This window comes from Trachemys scripta, chromosome 2 (assembly GCF_013100865.1).
Source record: "Trachemys scripta elegans isolate TJP31775 chromosome 2, CAS_Tse_1.0, whole genome shotgun sequence".
Lineage (NCBI taxonomy): Eukaryota > Metazoa > Chordata > Testudines > Emydidae > Trachemys > Trachemys scripta.
Window position 1 is genome coordinate 8,635,494 of NC_048299.1, and position 21,509 is coordinate 8,657,002.

General features: G+C 58.1%; 1 protein-coding gene across 2 annotated transcripts in view; it reads left to right on the forward strand.

Moving 5' to 3' along the window:
* The window catches only part of AGAP3 (ArfGAP with GTPase domain, ankyrin repeat and PH domain 3), a gene marked incomplete at its 3' end in the record, with an annotated part of 133,175 nt that overhangs the window by 24,232 nt on the left and 87,434 nt on the right, over positions 1-21,509 (forward strand). For both annotated transcript variants that reach the window (XM_034759862.1, XM_034759861.1), the window contains 5 exon segments: positions 6,897-6,955; positions 12,496-12,583; positions 12,811-12,896; positions 13,483-13,624; positions 15,449-15,583. In XM_034759862.1, the coding sequence (XP_034615753.1) occupies positions 13,603-13,624; positions 15,449-15,583 (157 nt within the window).

Sequence of the window (21,509 nt, forward strand, 5' to 3'; positions counted from 1 at the left end):
ACCTACAAATTCCAGCTGTTGGATCTTGTTCCGTCTTTGCCTGCTGGAGAAAAGAGCCCTCCACCATCACAGAGCTGCTCTGACCCTCGCTGGGAGAAGCGAGATCCCCAGCTTGTGCGACCTACAGGCTTGGTTTCTAGACCTTGCATTTGGCTGTAATAAAATGCACGTGGTTCGAGGGAGGCCATATTGCTGGCGGTGAGGATAAGGGCAGGTTCCATGGGCAGGTTCCATAGGTCTCTTTCCTTCTAGGTTCTCGAGATCCTGGATGCCTGGGGCAGAAACAGTCAAACCCTCTCCCTCCCCTCCACCCCCCCCCCCGGCTTCCAATTTTCTATACTGTGTTTTATATCAATAATGGGAAAAGTGAAGGGGAATGGAAAAATAAAGACAAATCCCATTAATAATAAACATCAAATTCATCCAGTTTGTCCAATTGTGATTCCTACCTCGACCCTGGACCAGCTGGGAGGGGACCGTCCATTGAGGTGTCAGCCCCAAACTGGGCTTTGTGCCAAGGAGGTTTAAACGGGGTCCAGAGGGGGAGCGAACCAAACCCCCGGCTCAGGTGTTGTGTTGCAGTTCCCATACCGGTAATGAGCTGCTTGCCCACAGGTCAGTGGCCAGGAGACGCATGCTCTGCTCTCAGAACAGCCCAATGCGTGGCTAACAGAACTGGGTACGTTTAACTCGCACACGGGTCTAGATGGAGGCAGCTGCGTCCTCGGGTGTACACAGACGGACAGCTCCAGCCCCTCAAGAGACGCGTGGGCTCTCTTAGAGGGGTGGTGGTTTGACCTAGGGCTGTTCTGGGTGTCTGGAGGTGCCGTGCTGATACCTGCTGTGGGCTCTCTGCGGACACGCTCGCTCCCTCAATGCCAGTGAGCACTAGTGGCATTAACAAAAACAAGTGCAAGGCCGCTGAGCTAGCAGGGGCCCCTCTGGTGAGGAAAATCAAACTAAAACTAAAAAGCTGCAAGTCCTTCTGCAAGGTGGTCATGGTGACTTCCTGCTGCTGGAAGAAGCCGGCGCTCAAGCCGGACAGATTAGCCGGTGATCTGCCTGGCTCAGCCGATCTACAGCGATGGACTGAGTGGCTGACTGGGCTTGATAGGACCAGTCTTCAGACCCTGCTGATCTCTGCAAAGAGCTGCAGGTATTGGTGGTTCCTGTGTCTCGAGGGAACCCAGACCTCAGTGGTGCCAGAGTTCAGGCTTCAAGGCATGGGCTTGGTGTGTCCTGCCTCGTGTAGCACCTCCTTTGGCCAATGGAAGCAAGGCCCTGACTGCCCAGTCAGGTTGGATTAGATGATTAGTGCAGACAAAGATCCGCCCCCTCCCATCTGGCAAGTCCCACAAATACTGGGCGGTGCAGACATGCGGAGTCAGGTGATTTTGCAAAGTTGATGCCAGGTTCTCTTGGTCACGAGGCCTTGCAGCTTGTGCCATCCGGAGCCCCCAAAGGATCAAAGCATGTCAAGCTGGAACTGAAGTCATACAAACCAGTGACTTGGCCATGCAGACAGAAAAGTCCCTCTCCCAACAGCTGGGTGCTTCCCTTTTCCCTGCCTCCCCGGCAGCTCAACTGGGAAGGGCATATTTTTGTAATGGCACTTTTTTTAAACCCGGAATGTGGGTGAAAGGTTAGAGTCTAACTCTGTGTGAGCAAAAGGGCTTTTCCCCGGAAGAAAGGTAACATGCCAACATATAGAAGGGTAAATGGGATAGGCCTGCCAGCCCTTCGATCCCGGGGAAAATAATGGAGCAGCTGATACGGGACTTGATTAATGAAAAACTAACGAAGGGTAATGTCATTAATGCCAATCAGCATCTCGTCAAACAAAATAGCTCTCCCGTTTTGAGTAGTTTACGTTTAACACAGCACAACACTGCACGTGCTTTTTGTGTGTGTCTGCTGCTGCCTGATTGCGCACTTCCGGTTCAAGTGCGGGGTGTGGCTGCCTGGTCGTTTCACGCTGAGGTTCTAGTGCATTTTTTGTTAATCACCTGGGAGAAAACGTAAGATCGTCACTGATAAAGTTTGCGGGTGACCCCCAGATTGGGGGAGTGGACAGGGCACTGACCCAGGGTGATCTGGATCACTCAGGAAGCTGGGTGCAAGCAAACAATGTGCATCTTGACACCACTAAATGTCAACGGACACGTCCAGGAGCGAAGACTCCAGACCACCCTGACGGGCTGGGGGCTCTGTCCTGGGAAGCAGCGACTCAGGCAAATAGTTGCCGGTGGTGATGGATAATCAGCTGGACATGAGCTCCCAGTGTGTTGCTGTGGCCAAAAGGGCTAATGGGATCCTGGGATGCAAAACTAGGGGAATCTCGAGTAGGAGCAGAGAGGTTCTTTTACCTCTTTCTTAGGCACTGGTGCGACCGCTGCTGGGATCCTGTGTCCAGCTCTGATGCCACCATTCAAGAAGGATGTTGATAAATTGGAGAGGGCTCAGAGATGGTTAAAGGATTACAAACCCTGCCTTACAGTGATTGATCTCCTAGAGTCTATCTGTTTACCTTAACGCAGAGAAGGTGAGGGGTGATTTGATCACAGTTTATAACTACCCAACATGGCAAACAAGTCTTTGATAATGGGCTCTTCGATTTAGCAGACAAAGCTATAACACAATCCAAAGGCTGGAAGTTGAAGCTAGACAAATACAGACTGGAAATAACCTGAACCTTTTGGTACCGTGAGGGTCATTAACCATTTGGGACAATTTCCCAACTGTTGTGGTGGATTCTGCATCACTGGCAGGTTTTAAATCGTGCTGGGCTATTTCTCGGCGAGGTCCGCTCTGGTTCAAACAGGAAGGAATTCAGGGAAGTCCTACGGCCTGTGTTACCCAGCAAGTCAGACGAGATGTTTGGGCTTAGAATATCTGAACCTGTGAAAAACCACATTTGGAGTTCAGTTTTCAGTAAGACTCTCACTACGGACGGTGCGTAATGGAGGCTAGGTGAGGCTAAGCCCCCCAAACCTCGTGCTGCCTGGGGGGGTGGGGTGGGGGAGAGTGGCAGATTACTCCACAGGGCTTGTGCCCCAATTTGGGGCCCCCAGAAAAATCTCCCCCCGCCACAGTCCTGGGGCTGGAGGAGTTGTTGCTCCCTGAGGTGAAGCTTTTCCAGTCTTGGGGCGGGGGGGGGGTAGAGCATCGGGGATGGGAAGTGGCAGAGTGGGGGCGGGGCTGCGGGAGAAGGCGCGGAACAGGGGAGGGGTTCCGGGCTTGGAGCTCTGGCCAGGGAGAAGGAGAAAGACCTGAGTGTATCAGTCAATCACAGGATGAGATGCAGCCGTGTTCTTTTTTTCTTTTTTCAAAGCAGCTGTGATTCTAGGATGCATCAGGCAAGGTATGCCCAGTCGAGACAGGGCAGTATTAATCCCATTGCACAAGGCACTGGAGCGCTGCGTGCAGTTCTGGTCACTTGTGTTCAAGAAAGAGGGATCCAGACTGGAGCAGGTGCAGTGACGGGCAGCTAGGCTCATCACTGATTGGAGGGGTGGTCTCTGGAGAGGAGACTGGCTCGTTTAGCCCAGCACAACGAAGGCTCACGGGAGCTGATTGCCCTAGAAATACGTCCGTGTAAATGCCAGGGAGGGAGAAGAGCTAGTGAAGCTAAAGGACAGCGTTGGCCCAAGAACAAATGGGGACGAACTGGCAGGGAGTAAACTGAGGCAGGAAATGAGAAGTGGGTTTCTAACCTGGGAGGAGGCAGGTTCTGGACCAGCCTCCCAGTAGAAGCAGTGGGTGCAAATGAGCGCACCAGCTTAAAGGCGGAGCGTGGTGAGTTTTGTGATGATGGGTGATGCCTGGCCGCGGGGACTGGCATCGAAGACCCAGGAGGTCCATTTCGGTCCTTGCGTGATGGCTGCTGAAAGGTGGGACCCAGAGTGACTTAAAGGGACCTGATTTGGGATGTGAGCCTGGGGCATCAAATGCGTCCTCCATACCCCCACAGTGGGCTGGCTCAGGCCCCGACACAGCTCCGGTTCCATCCTCCCACGCCTGTGGGCTTCGCTTGGGCCCGTGGAGAGATTTGTGAGCTGAAAAGTGGCCCAACTTGCACATGCACAAATGGGCTCACGCACGCTGGTGAGCACTCACGCACGCTAGCAAGCAAGGGTGCAGTGGTGCAGGCTCACAAGTGAGTGCCCATGTACTCTAGACTGTGCGGGTGCAGTGGCGTGAGCGCACCAGTGAGTGCTCACGTGCAGTAGCTGGCGTGGCGCAGTGGTGCGGGCACACTGGTGAGGGCTCAGACATGCTGATGGGTGTGGTTGTAGTAAGCCCTCATGCATGCAGTGGCACGAGTCCCTGCTGGACCAGGCAGAAGGGGCAGGGCAGCCTCCCTCTCCTGCGACAGGAGCTCCCCTTCTCAGGGACCCTAAATCCCCCCCAAGCGCTAAGGGCCCCAGCTGAGCTCAGGCGGCCATCGCAGGGGGTGCAGACAGCTGTGTCGTGGCACCATGGCGGCTGCTGGCTTAAAGCACTGGCCAGCAGCCCCAAACTGGCCTGGCCGGCGCAGCCTGCCTGCCCCAGAGGCGGTGCTGGGGGCAGAGGCCACGGTGGCTCGGCGGCTGCCCGCCCAGGTTGTTGCACTGAATTTCCATGTTTGAAAGGGATAGAAAAATGGCTTCTGTGCTGGGTCCTACTGCGCTCCCCGACTAGCTGGGCCCCTGCTCTGCAGCGCTCGTCAGGGCAGCTCTGCTGGGAGGCAGCCGTGTGAGGCCTGACCTGGTCACAGGAGACCTGGGTTCTCTTCCCTGCTCTGCCGTGGCAGGGGGGGACCTCGGGCGAGTCCCTTTGCCTCGCTGTGACTCAGTTTCCCCATCTGTAAGACGTGGTTAATGACACTGAGCTCCTTTGTGAAGCGCTTTGAGCTCTCCTGCTGCCCTAGGTAAGGGCTGGCTGTCATTGGTGATTGGTGGAGACCGGCCTGGCTGGGCAGGGGTGGGTTTCCTGTGTTCCCAGACCAGGCCCCGTTGCCATGGGGTGCGTGCTGTCACGCTGCCCCCGAGCATGTACAGGAGACCGAGGCTTGCCCGGGGGGCTGGGCTGGAAACCCTTCCATTGCTGGTGCTTTCCCGCTCTGCTCGGGCTTGGCGTCCCGTGTGCAGGGGGGCTGAGGGGTGAAGCATCGTCTGGGGCCGGGACCAACAGCTGCTCGACTTGCACAACTGGTTTGGGTGGCACGGTTGTGAACTTGTTGGGTGGTTCTTAGGCAGGGGAGAAGCACAGGTGCCAGAACAGTGGGCTGGGGGCCATTGGATCCCGCTCCGGCAGGGCTGGGGGTGTCCGCAGGGGGTGCGGGTGCTGATCTCTGTGTGGGGAGAAGGCGGCCGGTGTAGGGAGGCTGTATAGCCCGGCGGGGGGGTGCAGTGGAGGCAGCAGCACCAGGGGGAATGGGAGGAGGGCCGGGGCTGAGTGCCGCGGGCCTGGCCAGCAATGGTGCCTGGGGTGCTGGGCGCTGCACATGCAGTAACAGCCCCTTCCCACCGGAACTGGGACAGGCTGGGGCACGGGACAGGGCGTGGCAGCCCCTGGACTGGCTCTGACGTTGGCTGGGGTTTAACGAGGGGGGGAAGCCGAACAGGGGGCAGGGCAGCTGGACGGAGCCTGAGGTGAGCAGACTGGCTGGGTTGGAGTGAATGGCCAGTCAGTGTCCGGGAGAAAGTCCAGCCCACAGTGTAAAACGTCCTGCTGACGAGTGTCCTGCAGCTCTGGCTGCATCTTCCCTACCTCTCCCCCGGCCCCCGCCCGCCTATTCCTGGCGCTGTGTCCCCTCACCTGCTCCCTGGCATCACGGCTCTGGCTGCATCTTCCCTGCCTCTCCCCCGGCCCCCTCCCCCCCACCTGCCCATTCCCCCAGGCCAACTTCCCCCCCCCCACTGCCCGTCTCCTCCCCCTCCCCGCATCCCCTCACCTCTGCCATCGTGGCTCAGGGTGTATCCCCCCCCCCCCCCCCGGGTCACCAGCTGTCCCGATTTTATGGGGCAGTCCCAGTATTCGGGGCTTTGTCTCGTATCGGCGCCGCCTCCCCCCCCCCATTGCTCACACTTGCCGTTGGTCGCCCTGCCCACGGCTCCTGCTGATTTCCCCCCAGTGCTGTAGGTCCTGGTGCGGCTATTCTCTGCCTGCTGCTGCCAACCCCACTTTCTCTGGCCCCAAGGGGCTGGCTCCTCCCTGGAGTTTCCTTCTCCCTCCAGCCCACAGGGCTGGGGAAGGGGGGTGCCGCACGGTCCTAGTGCTTCTGGAGGTCACCCCTGCACAGTTCTGGTCTATGGGGTGCTGGGGAAGGGGGGTGCTGCATGGTCCTAGTGCCCCTGGAGGTCACCCCTGCACAGTTCTGGTCTATGGGGTGCTGGGGAAGGGGGGTGCCGCATGGTCCTAGTGCCCCTGGAGGTCACCCCTGCACAGTTCTGGTCTATGGGGTGCTGGGGAAGGGGGGTGCCGCACGGTCCTAGTGCCCCTGGAGGTTACCCCTGCACAGTTCTGGTCTATGGGGTGCTGGGGAAGGGGGGTGCCACACGGTCCTAGTGCCTCTGGAGGTCACGCCTGCACAGTTCTGGTCTATGGGGTGCTGGGGAAGGGGTGCTCCCAGTGCAGACCTGGGGCCTACGCCTTGGTGGCTGCTGGGCTCAGTCAGGGCCCTGTGCTGCGCTCCCCTCAGGGAGTGGCCTCTCTGAGCTCGGGTGCAGCGGCCCAGACCAGGGCAGGGAGGCGGCTGCTGTGCTGGGAGGGTGTTTCAGTTCTCTCCTCTCCGTGAGTGGGGCGGGAGCCCAGGGCGTCCCTGCGGGCAGAGGGCAGGGCAGGGTGGGGACGCTGGGGGCTGATGACTCAACTCCCCAGCCAGGGGCTGACGGTGTCTTTTCTCTGTTCTGCAGATTCGTTTGTGAACAGCCAGGAATGGACCCTGAGCCGCTCGGTGCCTGAGCTCAAAGTGGTGAGTGCTTGGCCCAGCCTGTTCTGCCTGCAGAGCCCCTTGGAGGGCCTGTGGCCGGGGCCTGTGCCTGCTTGTGAGCGGTGGGAGTGAGACCCCCCTGCTCTGCGGAAGGTGGGGCAGGGCTGCCGTGTGCATGTCCCCTTGGATGGTGTCGGGTGCAGGGGCTGGGTGCTCTGGACCCCTGGGAATGAAGTCAGACGGGGCCCTCTGGCAGCGTGACTCCCCTGGGACGTGCTCTCACCAGGGCAAGCCCCCTCCTCCTGGGTCTGACCTCGGAGCATTCAGCCCTGTTCACACCGTGAGCACCCCGCAGCGAGTAGGGGACACCTGGGGAAGCCTCACCCCCCCCCAAAGGGCCCTGCCCCCCACTCCGCAACCAGCAGTGACTCCCAGCCAGCGTGGGACAGACGGGTTATTAGTCACCAGGAGCCCAGCATAGAGCAGAGCTTGTGAGCACAGGGAGCAGGAACATTCAGCCAAGTCCATCTTGGGGGGATCCAGAGCCCTGGGCTCTCCCCCCTGAGTCCCAAACCAGGAGACTGACTCGCTTCCAGCCACCCAGCCTCAGGCACACACAGCTGCCGCTACTCCGGCCTTTGTGTCTTTCCTGGGCAAACTGGTCACCTGGTCCCCACCTCTCGCTTCCTTCGCCAACTCATGGCAGGGGGTCCGGCCATCAGTTGCCAGGATACAGTGTCGACCCTGGCCTTCTCTGGCAGTCACACCTGCCCTCTAGGGGTCTCTGATCACACACCCTTATCCCACCACCTAGAGACTTGTGCAACACACAAGGGAAACTGAGGCACCCGCAATATTCATACAAAACATTAAGAAAACTCATTTTGTCACAGACAGGAAAGGCTGCTGGGCTGGGGTTGGGTCCTTAGACGTGAAAGCCCCAGGGACCGTTCTGCCCGTCCCATCCAGCCTCCTGCAGAGCCCAGGGCAGGGACCCTCGCCCAGGGAGCCCAGCCCAGCCCAGCCCATCTGGCAGAGCTAGAGCAGGTGTGTTAGAGAGACTCCCGGTCTGGATTCACCCTGGGTGATGGAGTTTCTGCCCCCCTGCCCCCGGTCAGCTGTTCCATTGTTTGTCTCCATTCAGCCCCCATCTGTTCCTGGTGTCCTGTTATGGGGTGATAGGTGCTGCTCCCGCAGTGCCTGGGGGAACCAAGCGCCTCTCCCCTCCTCTCTGCCTTACTGTTGGCTGCTCCATATCTCTCCCCCTCCTCCCCCCATGCAGCCTCGCACTGTTCAGGGCACTCGTGTGTGTGGCCCTGGGCATGGCAGCAGTGTCGAGGTACCCGGATTTCCCTCCCGCTGACGGTCTGTCTCCCACCTGGCCTTAGGATTCGGGACCTGGCTGGGAGTCGGGGGACCCAAATTCAATTCTGGGCTCTGCCACAGACTGTCTGTGTGACCTTGGGCAGGTCCCTTTGTCCCTGTGAGCCTGAGCCCCATCCGTGCGAGCCTTTGCCGCGCAGTTCGCTGGGTGTGCAGCATGGCCAGGCTGTGCTCAGAACGGGGGCCAGCTCTCCCTGTGCGTCGCACCGGCAAAGAGCTCCTGACATGGCTAGGTCCTGCCCAGTTCCCATCGGCCCTCAGTGGGTGCCCTCTCGCCAGCACCCTGTTGCGGATTGTGGGGGAGTTAGGGCCCTGCACCCCTCTTCCCGAGATTCACTGCGACTCTCAGCCAGCCAGTTAAGCAGAAGGTTTATTTAAGGACAGGAACACAGTCTCAAGCAGAGCGTGTAGGTACGACCAGACCCCCTCAATTAGGTCCCTCTGGGAGGTTCAGGGAGCTTAGACCCCAGCTTGGGGTTCCCTGCGTTGCACCACCCAGCCCCAACCGAAACTAAACTCCCAACTCCTCCTGCTGCTCCTCTCCTTTGTTCAGTCTCCCGGGCAGAAAGTGTTAATTCTCCCCACCCCCGTTCCTGGCTCAGGTTACAGCTCAGGTAGCTTCCTTCAAGGGAAGTCCCACATCCCCACTGCAACCCCCCTGCAACATTCCCAGGTCAAATCTGCCCTGCTCCCTGCTCCGTCACACACCCCACCTGGCTGGCACTGGGTCTGACAGCGGCACCTCAGCATGCCTGGGACATGTTCTCTATCTGCACAGAACTTCAGGGATTTTAAGTCTGGAAAACCTGGCCTGTAGTGAGAGACTGGAGAAGCTCATTCTGCTTAGCTTAGGAAAGAGACGGTTCACAGCCCAGAAGTGCTTAAGCGGGGAGGAGATTTGATCTCCCAGACGAAGGCAGAACAAGAGCCAGTGGCTGGAAGTTGATGTCGGCAAAGTTCAAACTGGAAATAAGCAAATTTTTTCCCAGTAAGGATAACTCCCCATTGGAACAGCCGGCCTGGGCATGGGATGGGTGTGATGGGTTCCCCCCTGGGGCGCCACCTGGAACTGGGTACCGCTGAGCCCCCTGACCCACCAGCCTAGGCTCTCTCTCACACTGTACTGTGACAAGCTACAAAGCCCTCTCCAGCCTGCATGTTCACCAGCACACACACAGGTAGGGACACACGCAGCTGCAGTTACATACAGGCTCTCTGACCAGCCCCTGCATAGGAGGGCTACAGTTAAGGCAACTCCCAGCTCCCCAGGCATATAAACCCAAAATTAAACCATCTTGCGCTGCACAGGGAACTGTACAGCATAAGCTCATAAAATTCGCTCCCTCCCTCAATGTGGAGAGGAATATGCAACAGCCTTTGCCCCTGAGTTATGATTCCCACACACTGGTTTAGATGAAGCAAAAACAAGTTTTATTAACTACAAAAGATAGATTTTAAGTGAGTATAAGGGATAGCAAACAGATCATAGCAGATCACCCAGCAAATAAACAAAAAACACAAACTAAGCTTAATATGCTAGATAGATTGGCTATGAATAGCAGATTCTCACCCTAAGAGGTGATACAGGCAGGCTGCAGCTTCTTAGGGGGCAAACTGCCCTTGCTCACAGCTTGGAATCCCCAGTTGTTCCAATCCCTCTCGCCTGGGTCCAGCACTTCCCAAGATGGCGTGTAGAGACGTGGTCTCATCACATGTCCTTGTAGAGTCATAGCAGCCATCCTCCTTCTGGCACCTGGGGAGGAGGAGAAAAATGGCACACACAGCCGTGTGCCCCTTGTGGATGGGCAGTCGTGGTGTGGTCGCCGTTCCTCACGGGGTTAACCCTCAGCCAGCCACACACTGCATGGCGGTGTCACACCCCGTCACACAAGGTTACCCTGAGCCAGATTGATCAGGTTGTCCATTCTTCCAAGGGTCAGGCCCGCTTGGGCTCAGAGTGGTGGGGAGAGCAGATGTGGTGCAGCACCTGGATGCTGTCTCCTACCATGCTGTATTTATCCGGCCACACACAAAACTCTCAGAAAAGAATGGGACCAGGTTACAAAGTTGAGCACTCGGGAGTCTGGAAATGCCAGAAATGAGCCTTCCCTCGTCCCTGGGGTGTCTCCTCTGGCACTGGGTTTGTCTGGGGGAGTTTCCCACAGGACCATGCCTTGTTCAGTGCACGGGTTTCCTAGCTACGGAGATGGAATTTCCTAGCGTTTTTTTTTAAAAACAGAAAAATGGAGGGAAAAATTCATTTATATACAACTGTGAGCGTTTTTGCCTCAGTCACCAGGAGGGTTTGAACTCAGAACTTCTGGGTGCAGGGCAAAGCTCTACCACTTGTGCTAACAGAGGAACTACATTAGCTAGCAGCAGTGGTAGGTTATATCCTCTGTGAAGCAGCCACTAGAGGCGGATGCAAAACACACTGGGTTATTTATACATGAGTAGCCCCACTTTACAGACAGCTTGGCCAAGGCCAAAGATATGCAGGTTCTTTCTGCGAGGCTAAGGATCCGATTCGGTCACGGATTCTCTGACTTTAATAGACCTTCATGACTTCTTCGGTTTCAGCCGGCCGCAGCGGCGCTGGAGCAACTGTCAGCCTCTGCCCAGGAGTAGCAGCCCAGGGCAGGAGCAGGGCTGGGTCAGCCCCCGCCACAGGTGCAGCCCCTGGGGCCGAAGCAGCAACGGGCTGGGTCAGCCCCCATCACAGGAGCAGTGGCTGGGGCAGAAGCAGCAGTCAGCCCCCGGCGGGGCTCTGACTTTTAGTCCCCCCGACCCCAGGGTATTTTTAGTAAAGGTCAAGGACACATCACCGGCGTCCGTGAATTTTTGTTTGTTGCCCACGACCTGTCCGTAACTTTTACTAACAGCACTCATGGCAAAATCTTAACCTCAAGCAGAGCTAAGCAGCTGCGACTTGGGTCTGCTCCGTTACCACTGTTACGCTCCCAGCTCTGCAAAGTTACAGGCTGATACTGGCCTGCTTCCCAGTGTGGGGCAGCGAGGCCTTGGTCAGAGGAAGGGACGTGCACCCAGGAACAGCCTCCGGAGAAGAGGTGCGGTGAGAACTCTCCTTCTCTCGGCTCCTGGCCAAGTGCCGCTTTCCGTAGGCCGGGGGATTTTGACGAGGGAGAGCAGCAGGTGAAGGATCCATGTTGTCTTTGGGCGGGGCGCTCAGTGGGGCTGGGGGAGGGTGCTCAGTGCAGATGGACAGTTCAGAAAAGGAAGGCACAAGCCAGCACCCAGCGGCACTGGCCATGTGCAATTGGGGATTGACTACTCTACAGGTTAGAACTTGGCCACCTCTGACCAGGTTTTCCCAGACAGCGGAAGGTACCTCCCTGACCCCCGGACTATCCTTGTGCCAACTTTCCAGTACCTGCTACAACCCCCCCAGGCACCAGAGCTCTCCAGAGAAATGTTTTTTACCTGTTGGCGCCTGAGCCGGCTCTCCAAAAGAGCAGCGTGTTATTGTGGCGACGCCCTGAATGAGCCAGCCAGAAGCAGGCACCGACTTGGCAAATCTCAGCCCAGGCAGCTCAAGTTTGGTAAAGTCATTAGCAACGGGAAACGGGCTTATAATGGGTCGTGTCAGGCAACCGTAACTCCAGGCAGCGTAGCCAGCCCTGCTTGTACATGTGTGCTCTGCTGCTGGCGGAGAAAGGGCAGATCTTACACCCCCTTGCTGGGATCCCAGGGAGCAGCTGTGGCCAGACCCACAGCTAGACGCTTTCTCTCTTTCTCTGCATCAGGAGCCGTGTGACTGGTCGTGTGTGGCCCGTGGGAGGTTGGTGTAGGCTGGGAGAAGGGTCTCCTCCCCTGTGGGGCAGGCAGGGACTTGACAGCACAAGTGTCCATCAAAGCAACGGGAGATCTGGGGGCTGTGGAGGGGTGGCTGCCCACTTGCCTTCAGCCATCCTCCCTTGAGCCAGCAGGGCTCCGGCATCTGCTCTCCGCTCCCATCCAGTTCCAGGCGCAGTGCTCCGCCTGGCGAACCCAGGAACGCCACTGGATGGCAAGCTGGGGTGTGCAGTGGCTGGGCCCTCTCAGGGGGGCCCTGCTGCCCGAGCAGTAAGCGTGTGTCACCCCCACTGGCCTGGCCAGTGCTGGCCCCGTGTCGATGGGCCAGGCCCTCTAGTGATATTAGCGCGGAGGGGGCAGGGCGCTTTCACACCTTTGTGTTGCAGGGCATCGTGGGGAACCTGTCCAGCGGCAAGTCAGCCTTGGTGCATCGCTACCTGACTGGCACGTACGTGCAGGAGGAGTCCCCAGAAGGTAAGGGCCTTGCCCTCCTGGGGGCTGTCCCCATGCTGAGCTCTGGGCTCTTGACTCCTAGTCCCTGGCTCAGGAGGTGACCCCCCAGCTAGACTTCTCTCTGGGCAGAGCCAGCCTCACAGCTGCCCCCAGGCGTCTGCCCACCTGGGTGTGTCCCTGGAGGTGTGCGCCCTCCATTCACACCCCCCCCCTCCCCAGCTCAGTGCGCTGCTTTGCCTTGTCCCCAGGTGGCCGGTTTAAGAAGGAGATCGTAGTGGATGGTCAGAGTTACCTGTTGCTGATTCGAGATGAAGGGGGCCCCCCCGAGCTCCAGGTAAGAGCCCCCCTCTCCCCCGCACAAATCCTGCCCCTTGAGAGCCCTGTGCAAGGAGCAGAGAGCTGCGGGGAAGGAGAGGAGGCCGCTGGCCTGGCCGTCAGTCCGGGAAGAGGCCCTGTCCTGGAGGCGTCAGGGGGTTTGGATCTCACAACAGGGTTGGATGGGAGACCAGGAAACGCTTAAAAGCTGCAGGGAGTGGGGTGGGGCTCAGCGGGGGGGCTGGGCTGCAGAGAGTGAGGTGGGAGCTCATTGGGGCAGGGGCTCGGTGGGGCAGGTGCAGGAAGTGGGGCAGGCGCTGGGGTGGGGACTCAGTGTGGCAGGCACTGGGGTGCAAGGATCGGGGCAGGGGCTCGGTGGGGCAGGCGCAGGGCTGCAGAGAGCGGGGCGAGGGCTCAGTGGGGCAGGTGCAGGAAGTGGGGCAGGCGCTGGGGTGGGGGCTCAGTGGGGCAGGCACTGGGGTGCAGGGATCGGGGCAGGGGCTCGGTGGGACAGGCGCAGGGCTGCAGAGAGCGGGGCGAGGGCTCAGTGGGGCAGGTGCAGGGAGTGGGGCAGGCGCTGGGCTGATGGTCGGTGTCTCCCCCAGTTTGCCGCCTGGGTGGACGCCGTGGTGTTTGTCTTCAGCCTGGAGGACGAGATCAGTTTCCAGACGGTGTATAACTACTACCTGCGGCTCTGCAGTTACCGCAGCACGGCCGAGGTGCCCATGGTCCTGGTGGGGACACAAGGTGAGAGGGACCCAGGGCGAGCGCTGCCGAGACACCCCGGGGTGCCAGGGCTGGCCCTGCCTGTAAGGGGCTCACAGGGACTCCGTGTGGGGCCTGGGCTTTCACTTCTGGGGGGGCCAGTCACTCCCCCCCCCAACCTGTCCTGCATTGGGGCGGCAAGCCCCACCAGGAACATGGAACACCATGCCACATGGTGCCAGCTGCTGCCTCTCCCTCCCTCCCAGGCACCCTGAGGTGTCCGGCACCTTCCCCACCCCAGCTCTGGGCCCCTCCGAGGCATCTGGCACCTCCCCTACCCCCGCTCTGGGCCATGCTGAGGCGTCCGGCACCTCCCCCCACCCCAGCTCTGGGCCCCTCTGAGGTGTCCGGCACCTCCCCCACCGCCGCTCTGGGCCATGCTGAGGTGTCTGGCACCTTCCCCACCCCCGCTCTGGGCCCCTCCGAGGCGTCTGGCACCTCCCCCACCCCCGCTCTGGGCCATGCTGAGGTGTCTGGCACCTTCCCCACCCCCGCTCTGGGCCCCTCCGAGGCGTCCGGCACCTCCCCCACCCCCGCTCTGGGCCATGCTGAGGCGTCCGGCACCTCCCCCACCCCCGCTCTGGGTCCCCCTGAGGTGTCCTGGCACCCCTGCAGGAGGTTGGAGTCTGGCAGAGGGTGGAGAGGGAGTCTTAGGGGCTCACCAAGGATCTTAGCCCAAGCGGGCCCGCATGGCCCAGCAAGGCCGGTGTGATAGGCGGATGAATCTCTCGGGGCCCTGGGCAGAGACTGAAGGTGCAGGGGAACTTCTCCAGGTCCTGCCAGTGCCAGGTGCAGAGGAGGAGATGGGTCGGGCAGACCTGCCCAGGCCGGCACAGTGGGCTCGGGGGAAGGTGACTGGGTGCATGGGGGCTCCCGTGGGCGGGGCTGGCCAGGGGATTTGAGCCGGGAGGAGCTTTCCCTGCGGTCAGAACCGGGGGCACAAGGCAGAAGCCGGCCGTTCTGCAGCAGAAGGGGGTGAACGAGGCGCCTGGGGCACGTCCGCGCTAGGCTGCAGCTGGCAGCCAGCGTCCCAGGCTGCGGCCCGGGCTCTCGAGCCTTGGTGGTAGCGACGCCTCTCAGACTGCAAAGGCCTAGAGCTGGCGTTAGCGTTACTGCCTCCGCCTCGCGCAGGATGGTCCGTGTGGCCACGAAGCCGAGTCCTGCCTTGCAGGGGTCCCACACCTATTAGCCAACACGCACCCAGGGCAGGGGGTGGAGGCGGGAGGGGGTGGGGGACTTCTGGTGCTCTGGCTGTCCATGCCGGACTTCTGAACCCTTGATGTGTGCCTGTGATTGTAGACAGAAGGGCGGGGCGGGTGGGGAGTGGGATTGCCAGGGGCTGGGGAGGTTGTTCGGGGCATGGGAGTGGCAGTGGGGGCTGGAGGATGTGGCAGGGGGGTGCTGTAGCCAGAGCTCCAGTGCTTGTGGGGGGTCGAGAAATTCCTAGGGTTAGGGTACAAGGAATTAAAGCTAGTGGAGAATAGTCAGTGGTGTCTGCAGGGTGGGGACGGTACCTTCCCGACCCAAGTCCTCGGACCCCCGGCGTGGGTTGTGGAACCGGGGGATCTGGAGGCAGGGGTGGTGGGGAGGACGAGGGCTGCCCGGTTTCCAGTAACGTGCTGTGGAACCCGCCTATCTCAGCCCGGGACAGACGGGGCCTGGGCTTTGGAGTTGGTTATCCCAGCCCTGGATGGGGCTGGAGGGACCCCGGGAAGGTGCTGTGGGGCCCTGGTATCTTGGGGGGCTACAAGGTGGGATGGGGGTGTGGAAACCTGTTTTCTAACTCTTCCTCTCTTTGGTTTCCAGACGCTATCAGTGCCACCAATCCCCGTGTCATCGATGACTCTCGGGCCCGCAAACTCTCCAACGATTTGAAGCGCTGCACGTACTACGAGACCTGTGCCACCTACGGCCTGAATGTCGAGAGAGTCTTCCAGGATGGTAACTGCGGCGCTGCGCCCGTCCCTGCCCCCTCGCTCTCCTGCAGATACGGTGCTCTGGCACCTGCAGCCCCAGAAACCTGCGACTGGCTTGCTGGAGTGCTTGTCTCTCCCAGGGGGCCTGTGTGAGCCAAAGGGATTGCGAGACCGGAGAAATGGGCGATTGCAAATGTACTGGGAGGCAGAGGAAATCCAGCTGAACCCTTTGTATCTAGACGTGCTGTGCGGGAGGGAGCAGCCGAACTGCTGGGGTAGAAACGCTGCTGCTGTCGCTTGCACGGAGCAGGGGGCTCCAGGGGCTTGCAGCCGGAGCCTTCCTTGGGAGAGACGCTGCAAAGGGGGGCTCCAGGGGCTTGCAGCCGGAGCCTTCCTTGGGAGAGACGCTGCAAGGGGGGGCTCCAGGGGCTTGCAGCCGGAGCCTTCCTTGGGAGAGATGCTGCAAAGGCAGCTCCCCCTTCCCCCCCGTCTCTCCAGGGCGAGCTTGGCAGAGGCTGTGTGGCCGGATGGATTGGAGCTGCGTGCAGGGGAATGGGAGGAGGAGGAGAACTGTGCCACAGAGGAAGGGGCTGCAGGCCTAGAGAGTGGCATGGAAGGAGGTTTGGAAAGGACAGTGCACAGCTGACATGGGAGAGGCTGGTTGGAGCAAGGGGCGGCTGGAGTGGAAGTGCAAGGAACACAAGGGTGCAATGCAATCCACTGCGGCCGGGCTTGAGTTCTTCCTCTCTTGGTCCTAGAAGAGGGAAGTGTGGTCTAGTGGGTAGAGCCCTGGTTGATGCTGCCACTGACTGTGGGTATGTCCTTCCCCTTTTGTAAGCTAGTCCTGCTCCCCCTCTGCAAAGCCTCTTGGGCTGCAGGGAAAGGGCTATCCAAGAGCTGAGGGTTAGGGGATTCACCTTCTGAAGGAAGAGAAGGAAGTGTAGCAGTGATAATCCTGGTGTTGAATCGTGTGCCTTTGGGAGGCTGGCAGGGAATACGTGGTCTCGACAGGCCGGGTGTGCAGGGAGTGAAGGAGCCAGATTTTCTTGGCTTTAGATTGCAATAAAGCGTTCCGTGCTTTCGGACCTCCTGGGGGTTGCTGACATCCCCCTCCCCCCACTGCCCCGCTGGGAAACACTGCTCCTGGCCTAATGACTTCCTACCGAGGGGCCATCCCAGGTAAGTGGGATGGGCTGACCCAGAGAGAGCATGATATGGCCACAGATAAACCAGGAGGGGGTGGCAGAAGTGATGGCTCTAAAATGGCGGGGCTCCAGAGCTGCTATCGAGAGGAGGTCTGGACAGTTAGGATGTAGTGGAGACCTGGAGGAAACATGGATAAAGGATCATCTGACGAGACACAGGGCAGTGGGCCTGGGCAGTGTGTGTTCTGGGAGATTATGGGAACTAGTGAACTGAATGTACCAGACACCGCCAATTCGTGCACTTGCGAGGGACTCACCAGTGTGCCCCACAGCTTCAGCTCTGGGTGAAGTGTCTGTGATAGCTGGCACCTGCCTGTATGTCTCACCCGCTCTCTAGAACAGCTGTGAGCCCCTGGAGTGTGAGCAGCGTGGAGGGGCTCGCAGGGGGGAGCTGGCCGGACAAACTAGGTTGTTTCTGGACAGGACCAGAGGGAAGCAGGTTCCTGGGAAGTGTCTGGTACCAGGTGTCACTAAATCTGACTTGGAAATTCATTGAAATCAGCTGGGGGACGACCCTCTGCCTTGGGCCGGGGCTGGCTGCAGGGCAGTTCAGCAGATACCGATCCCCAGCAAAGGGGTGAGTTGAAGAAGGTGTCCAGTGTGGGCCCAGACACTGATGCCCTTTGGGCAAGTTACTTCACCTCTCAGCCTGTGAAGGGGGCCCATGACCCTAAGCTCCCTCCTGGGGCTGTGAGGACTTGGGGGCAGGGTTGGCAAAGGGCTGGGGCTGGTTTTCAGTAGTTACCTGGAAGGAGGCTGCGAGGTGTTGGTCAGCCGGGAGGAGCAGCGAACGCAGCCAAGCCAGGGAAGTGATCCAGAGGGCGTGAGAGGCCTTGGAAGGAAATGGCAGAATGGGGGGTGGAGGGGCTGGATTGTAGCGAAGGTCGGGGCTCCTGGTGCTTCAGCCCTGAGGCAGGCTAACCCTGCTGAGAGCGGCTGTCTGTCACTCAGTGCTTGCAGTGCCAACGAATGCCTGGGCATCACCTCACTAGGGCTCCCAGCGTGGAGCTGAGCTGGTGACAGCAGCGCCAGGGGATCTGAGCCAGAACAAATGCAGTGATGCCCCAGGGACACATGACTGTGAGCCGGGAGCGAGTGGGGCAGACAGCCGAGGAGCTGGCCTGGTGAAGCGTTATCGACACTAGAGAGGTGACACTAACCACTGTGTGCTCGCACTAGCATATCCGGAGCACACTTGTCCACACGTTGCACAGTGAGATCACGCCCCAGGGAGTTAGATTTGCTTCCCCTTCCACCAGTGCAGGGCCAGGATGGAAGGGGATCCCTGGTCTAATAGCCCCGGGGTGCAAACTGTCCTCCCACTACCATCCCGTGGTGCACTGGCCAGGCCTACTAGCTCCAGTAGTAGCCAATGTCTGCTAGGGATAAACAAGCTCAGATCAGCAGGCCCAGATAACATGCACCCAGCAGTCCTACCACAGCTGGCTGAGGAGATCTCTGGCCCATGGTTGATAGTTTTTAATAAATCTTGGAATCCTGGGGACATTCCAGGAGACTGGAGGAGTATCACTGTTGTGCCAATATTCAGAAAGGCAAGAGGGATCATATGGGCCCATTAGCCTGGCACCCGTCCTGGGGAAAGTGAGACAGGATTCAGTGGATAAATTGAAGGATGGGAATATCATTAATGCCAGTTGAGATGGGTGTATGGAAAATAGATCTTCTCAGACACAGCTGGTGTCATGCTAGGAGGAGATTCCAGGTTTGCTTGATAAAGGTGATTGTGTATGTACTAGACTTGGAGATTGCAAGGCGTCTGACGTAAAGCTTTGCCCTGGTGCAGCTCCGCCCTGTCGCGCTTCGTGAAGATGCTCCTACGCCGACGGGCGAGGGAGCTTCTCCTGTTGGCGTCGGTATCCCGCCTCCCCGAGAGGCGGTAGCGAGGTTGGCAGGAGAAGCTCTCCCATTGACAGAGCGATAAGTGCCTTGTGATGTAGCTATACCGACATAAGCATATAGTGTAGACCAGGGCTTAGGGCTTGTCCACACGGAGGCTGTAGTGCAGACATAGCCTATGTTGGCATCACTGATGTCACTCGGGTGTGAATAAACCACCCCCTGAGCGACATGAGTTACACCAACAGGCGCGCCGGTGTGCACAGCGCTATGTCAGCGCGAGAGCGTCTCCCCCACACAGCTTCTGCCGCTCGCGGAGGTGGTTTTATTATAGTGACAGGAGAGCTCTCTCCCGTCGGCATCGCGCGTTTTCACCAGCTGCACTGCTGTAGCGCTGTACGTGTAGACATGCCCTTAGTGCGCGGCAAGCTGGGATATAAACCTAGAGCAACCTGGCCTGCCGCACAGCGCACGATCAGTTCCTAGTGCTCACACAGCAGTAGGTCAGAGCACACTACAGCACCATTAGTGCACGGCAGCAGGGCCTGCTTGGCCAGTGAGTGTGCATCAGGCTAGTGTGCTTTAGAGTTACACCCCTGCCTGCTGCACACCACGTCTCCATGTGGAGCAGTCCCTGGTACCACGTATTGATTTAGATGGACTAATTGGCCCGAACATAAGAATGGCCCTACTGGGTCAGACCAAAGATCCATCTAGTCCAATATCCTGTCTGCCGACAGTGGCCAATGCCAGGTGCCCCAGAGGGAATGAACAGAACAGGGAATCATCCAGTGATCCACCCCCTGTCGCCCATTCCCAGCTTCTGGCAAACAGAGGCTAGGGACACGGATGTAAGGTGTAAGCATGGCCCAGTCGCTGTCCAACATTAAACAGTTTTAAACAAGGTTTGAAGTTTGGTATCCAGAGACCGCAGCCTGCTTAGCACCGTGGCAAACACTCCACTAAACACTCTTGTTAACCTTTATTAAAGCCACAGAAAAGAAGGAGTAACAGTTACAGCACTTGAAAGGTTAAGTATTAAATCAGGCTCTCATTTTAACAACATTCCTTCTCCCTTTCCCTTTAGCTGGGGAGAGATTTTAGAAGGAAGCCCCTTGTTTGACCGTCACTGAGATGGTATCACAGATGGTAATAATGGAACACAGACATAATTAGATGGATGAGCTGGAGCGGTTGTTGTTGCTAAAGTCTGATCCCATTTCCTAGAAGACAAAACAAGCCAAACACACGCGAAAGGGGAGAGAAAAGAAAACGGAGAAAATGCAGCTTCTGTGTTAGCTGTCGACTTTCACTTGCCCTCTCCCACTGCTGGAGAAACGGGGGCCAGCGCTTGGCTGATCAGCCACTCCGAGGCCTTGCTAACTTGTACCAGCAACAGGCTGATAGGCTTTTAGATGCCTCTTTCAGGTCTCAGGCTTACGGCCGTGTTGCGAAATACCCCATTTTGGCCGGCTAAGCCGGGCTCCCGTTAGACAGAAGGAAAAAGGAGAGGGCTAGGAAAGAGAAGGAGTGAGGTTGGGAATGGGAAGGACACGTGGCGGAGGGGGAAGAGCCAAAGTCTCACACCACAGGTGGCATTCGGGAATAGCTGGCGCTGGAGACATCCGGCTCCCTCTCTGTGGCCCAGTGCGGCTAGCGCACCTCTCAGGATTAGGACGAAGAAGGTCTGGGGTCCCAGCAGGGGGTGGGGGAGGCAAGTCATGAGGGTGAAGCGTGCTTATTGTGACATTTTATGAACTTTCAGTCACTTCTTACAGTTGAATTTACAATGAGGATTAATTTCTAGGCCCGATCATTACAGCCCACTGCGCGACATTCTGATTAAAATATCAGCGCTATCCAGTATCAATGAAGCGCACATCAGATGGATGACGAGCTGGCTGACATCTTAAAATGTAGTTATCGGCAGGGACCACAGGGATTGGTTCTTGGCCCAATGCTAGTCAGCATTTTCATCAGCGACCTGGAAGTCCATAGAAAATTACTGCTGATAAAATTTGTGGACGACATGAAGATTGGTGTCGGAGGAGATCAGACTAGTTGATGATGAGGTCTCTTGTGGACTTTGTGAGTTTCCAGTGTGATGCTAAGGCAAAAGCGTTCGTGTGATCTTTGTACGTATAAATGGGAATAGGAGTAGGGAAGTGATGTTACCTCTGTGCAGAGTTGGTGAGACCGATCCTGAACACTGCGGCCAGTTCTGGTGTCTACATTTTTAAAAGGATGTTGAAAAGCTGGAGAGGGTTCAGAAAAGAGAGAGAAATGATTCACGGGCTGGAGAAAATGCCTGGCAGGGAGAGGCTCCAGGAGCTCGATTTGCGTAGCTTCTCACAAAGAGAACTGAGTGGTGACGTGACTACAGTGTACACGTACCTGGGCACTAGAGGGCTCTGTACTCTAGTGGAGACAGGCAGAACACTGAGTGGAAGCTGACACCTGACACATTCAAACTAGAAATGAGGTGCACATTTTGAATAGTGTGATTAACCACTGCAACAAATTCCCCAGGGAAGCGGTGAGTTCTCCATGTCCGGATGTCTCTAGATCCAGACTAGGGGCCTTTCTGGAAGATGCTTTATCTAAGCTCCAGTGACTGGGTTCAGTGCAGGGATCACTGAGTGAAACTGAATGATCCGTCAGACACAGGAGGTCAGATGATCTGATGTCCCTTCTGAGATTAAACGTTATGAGATTAAACTTGATAGGTTTATGGAGGGGACGGTTTGATGGGATAAAGTGATTTTAGTCATTAGGTCAATAACGTGCCATCGCTGGTGATTAGTAACAATGGTCAATGATGGGATATTAAAAGTTACTACAGAGAACTTTTTCCAGAGGGTCTGGCTAGAGAATCTTGCCCACATGCTC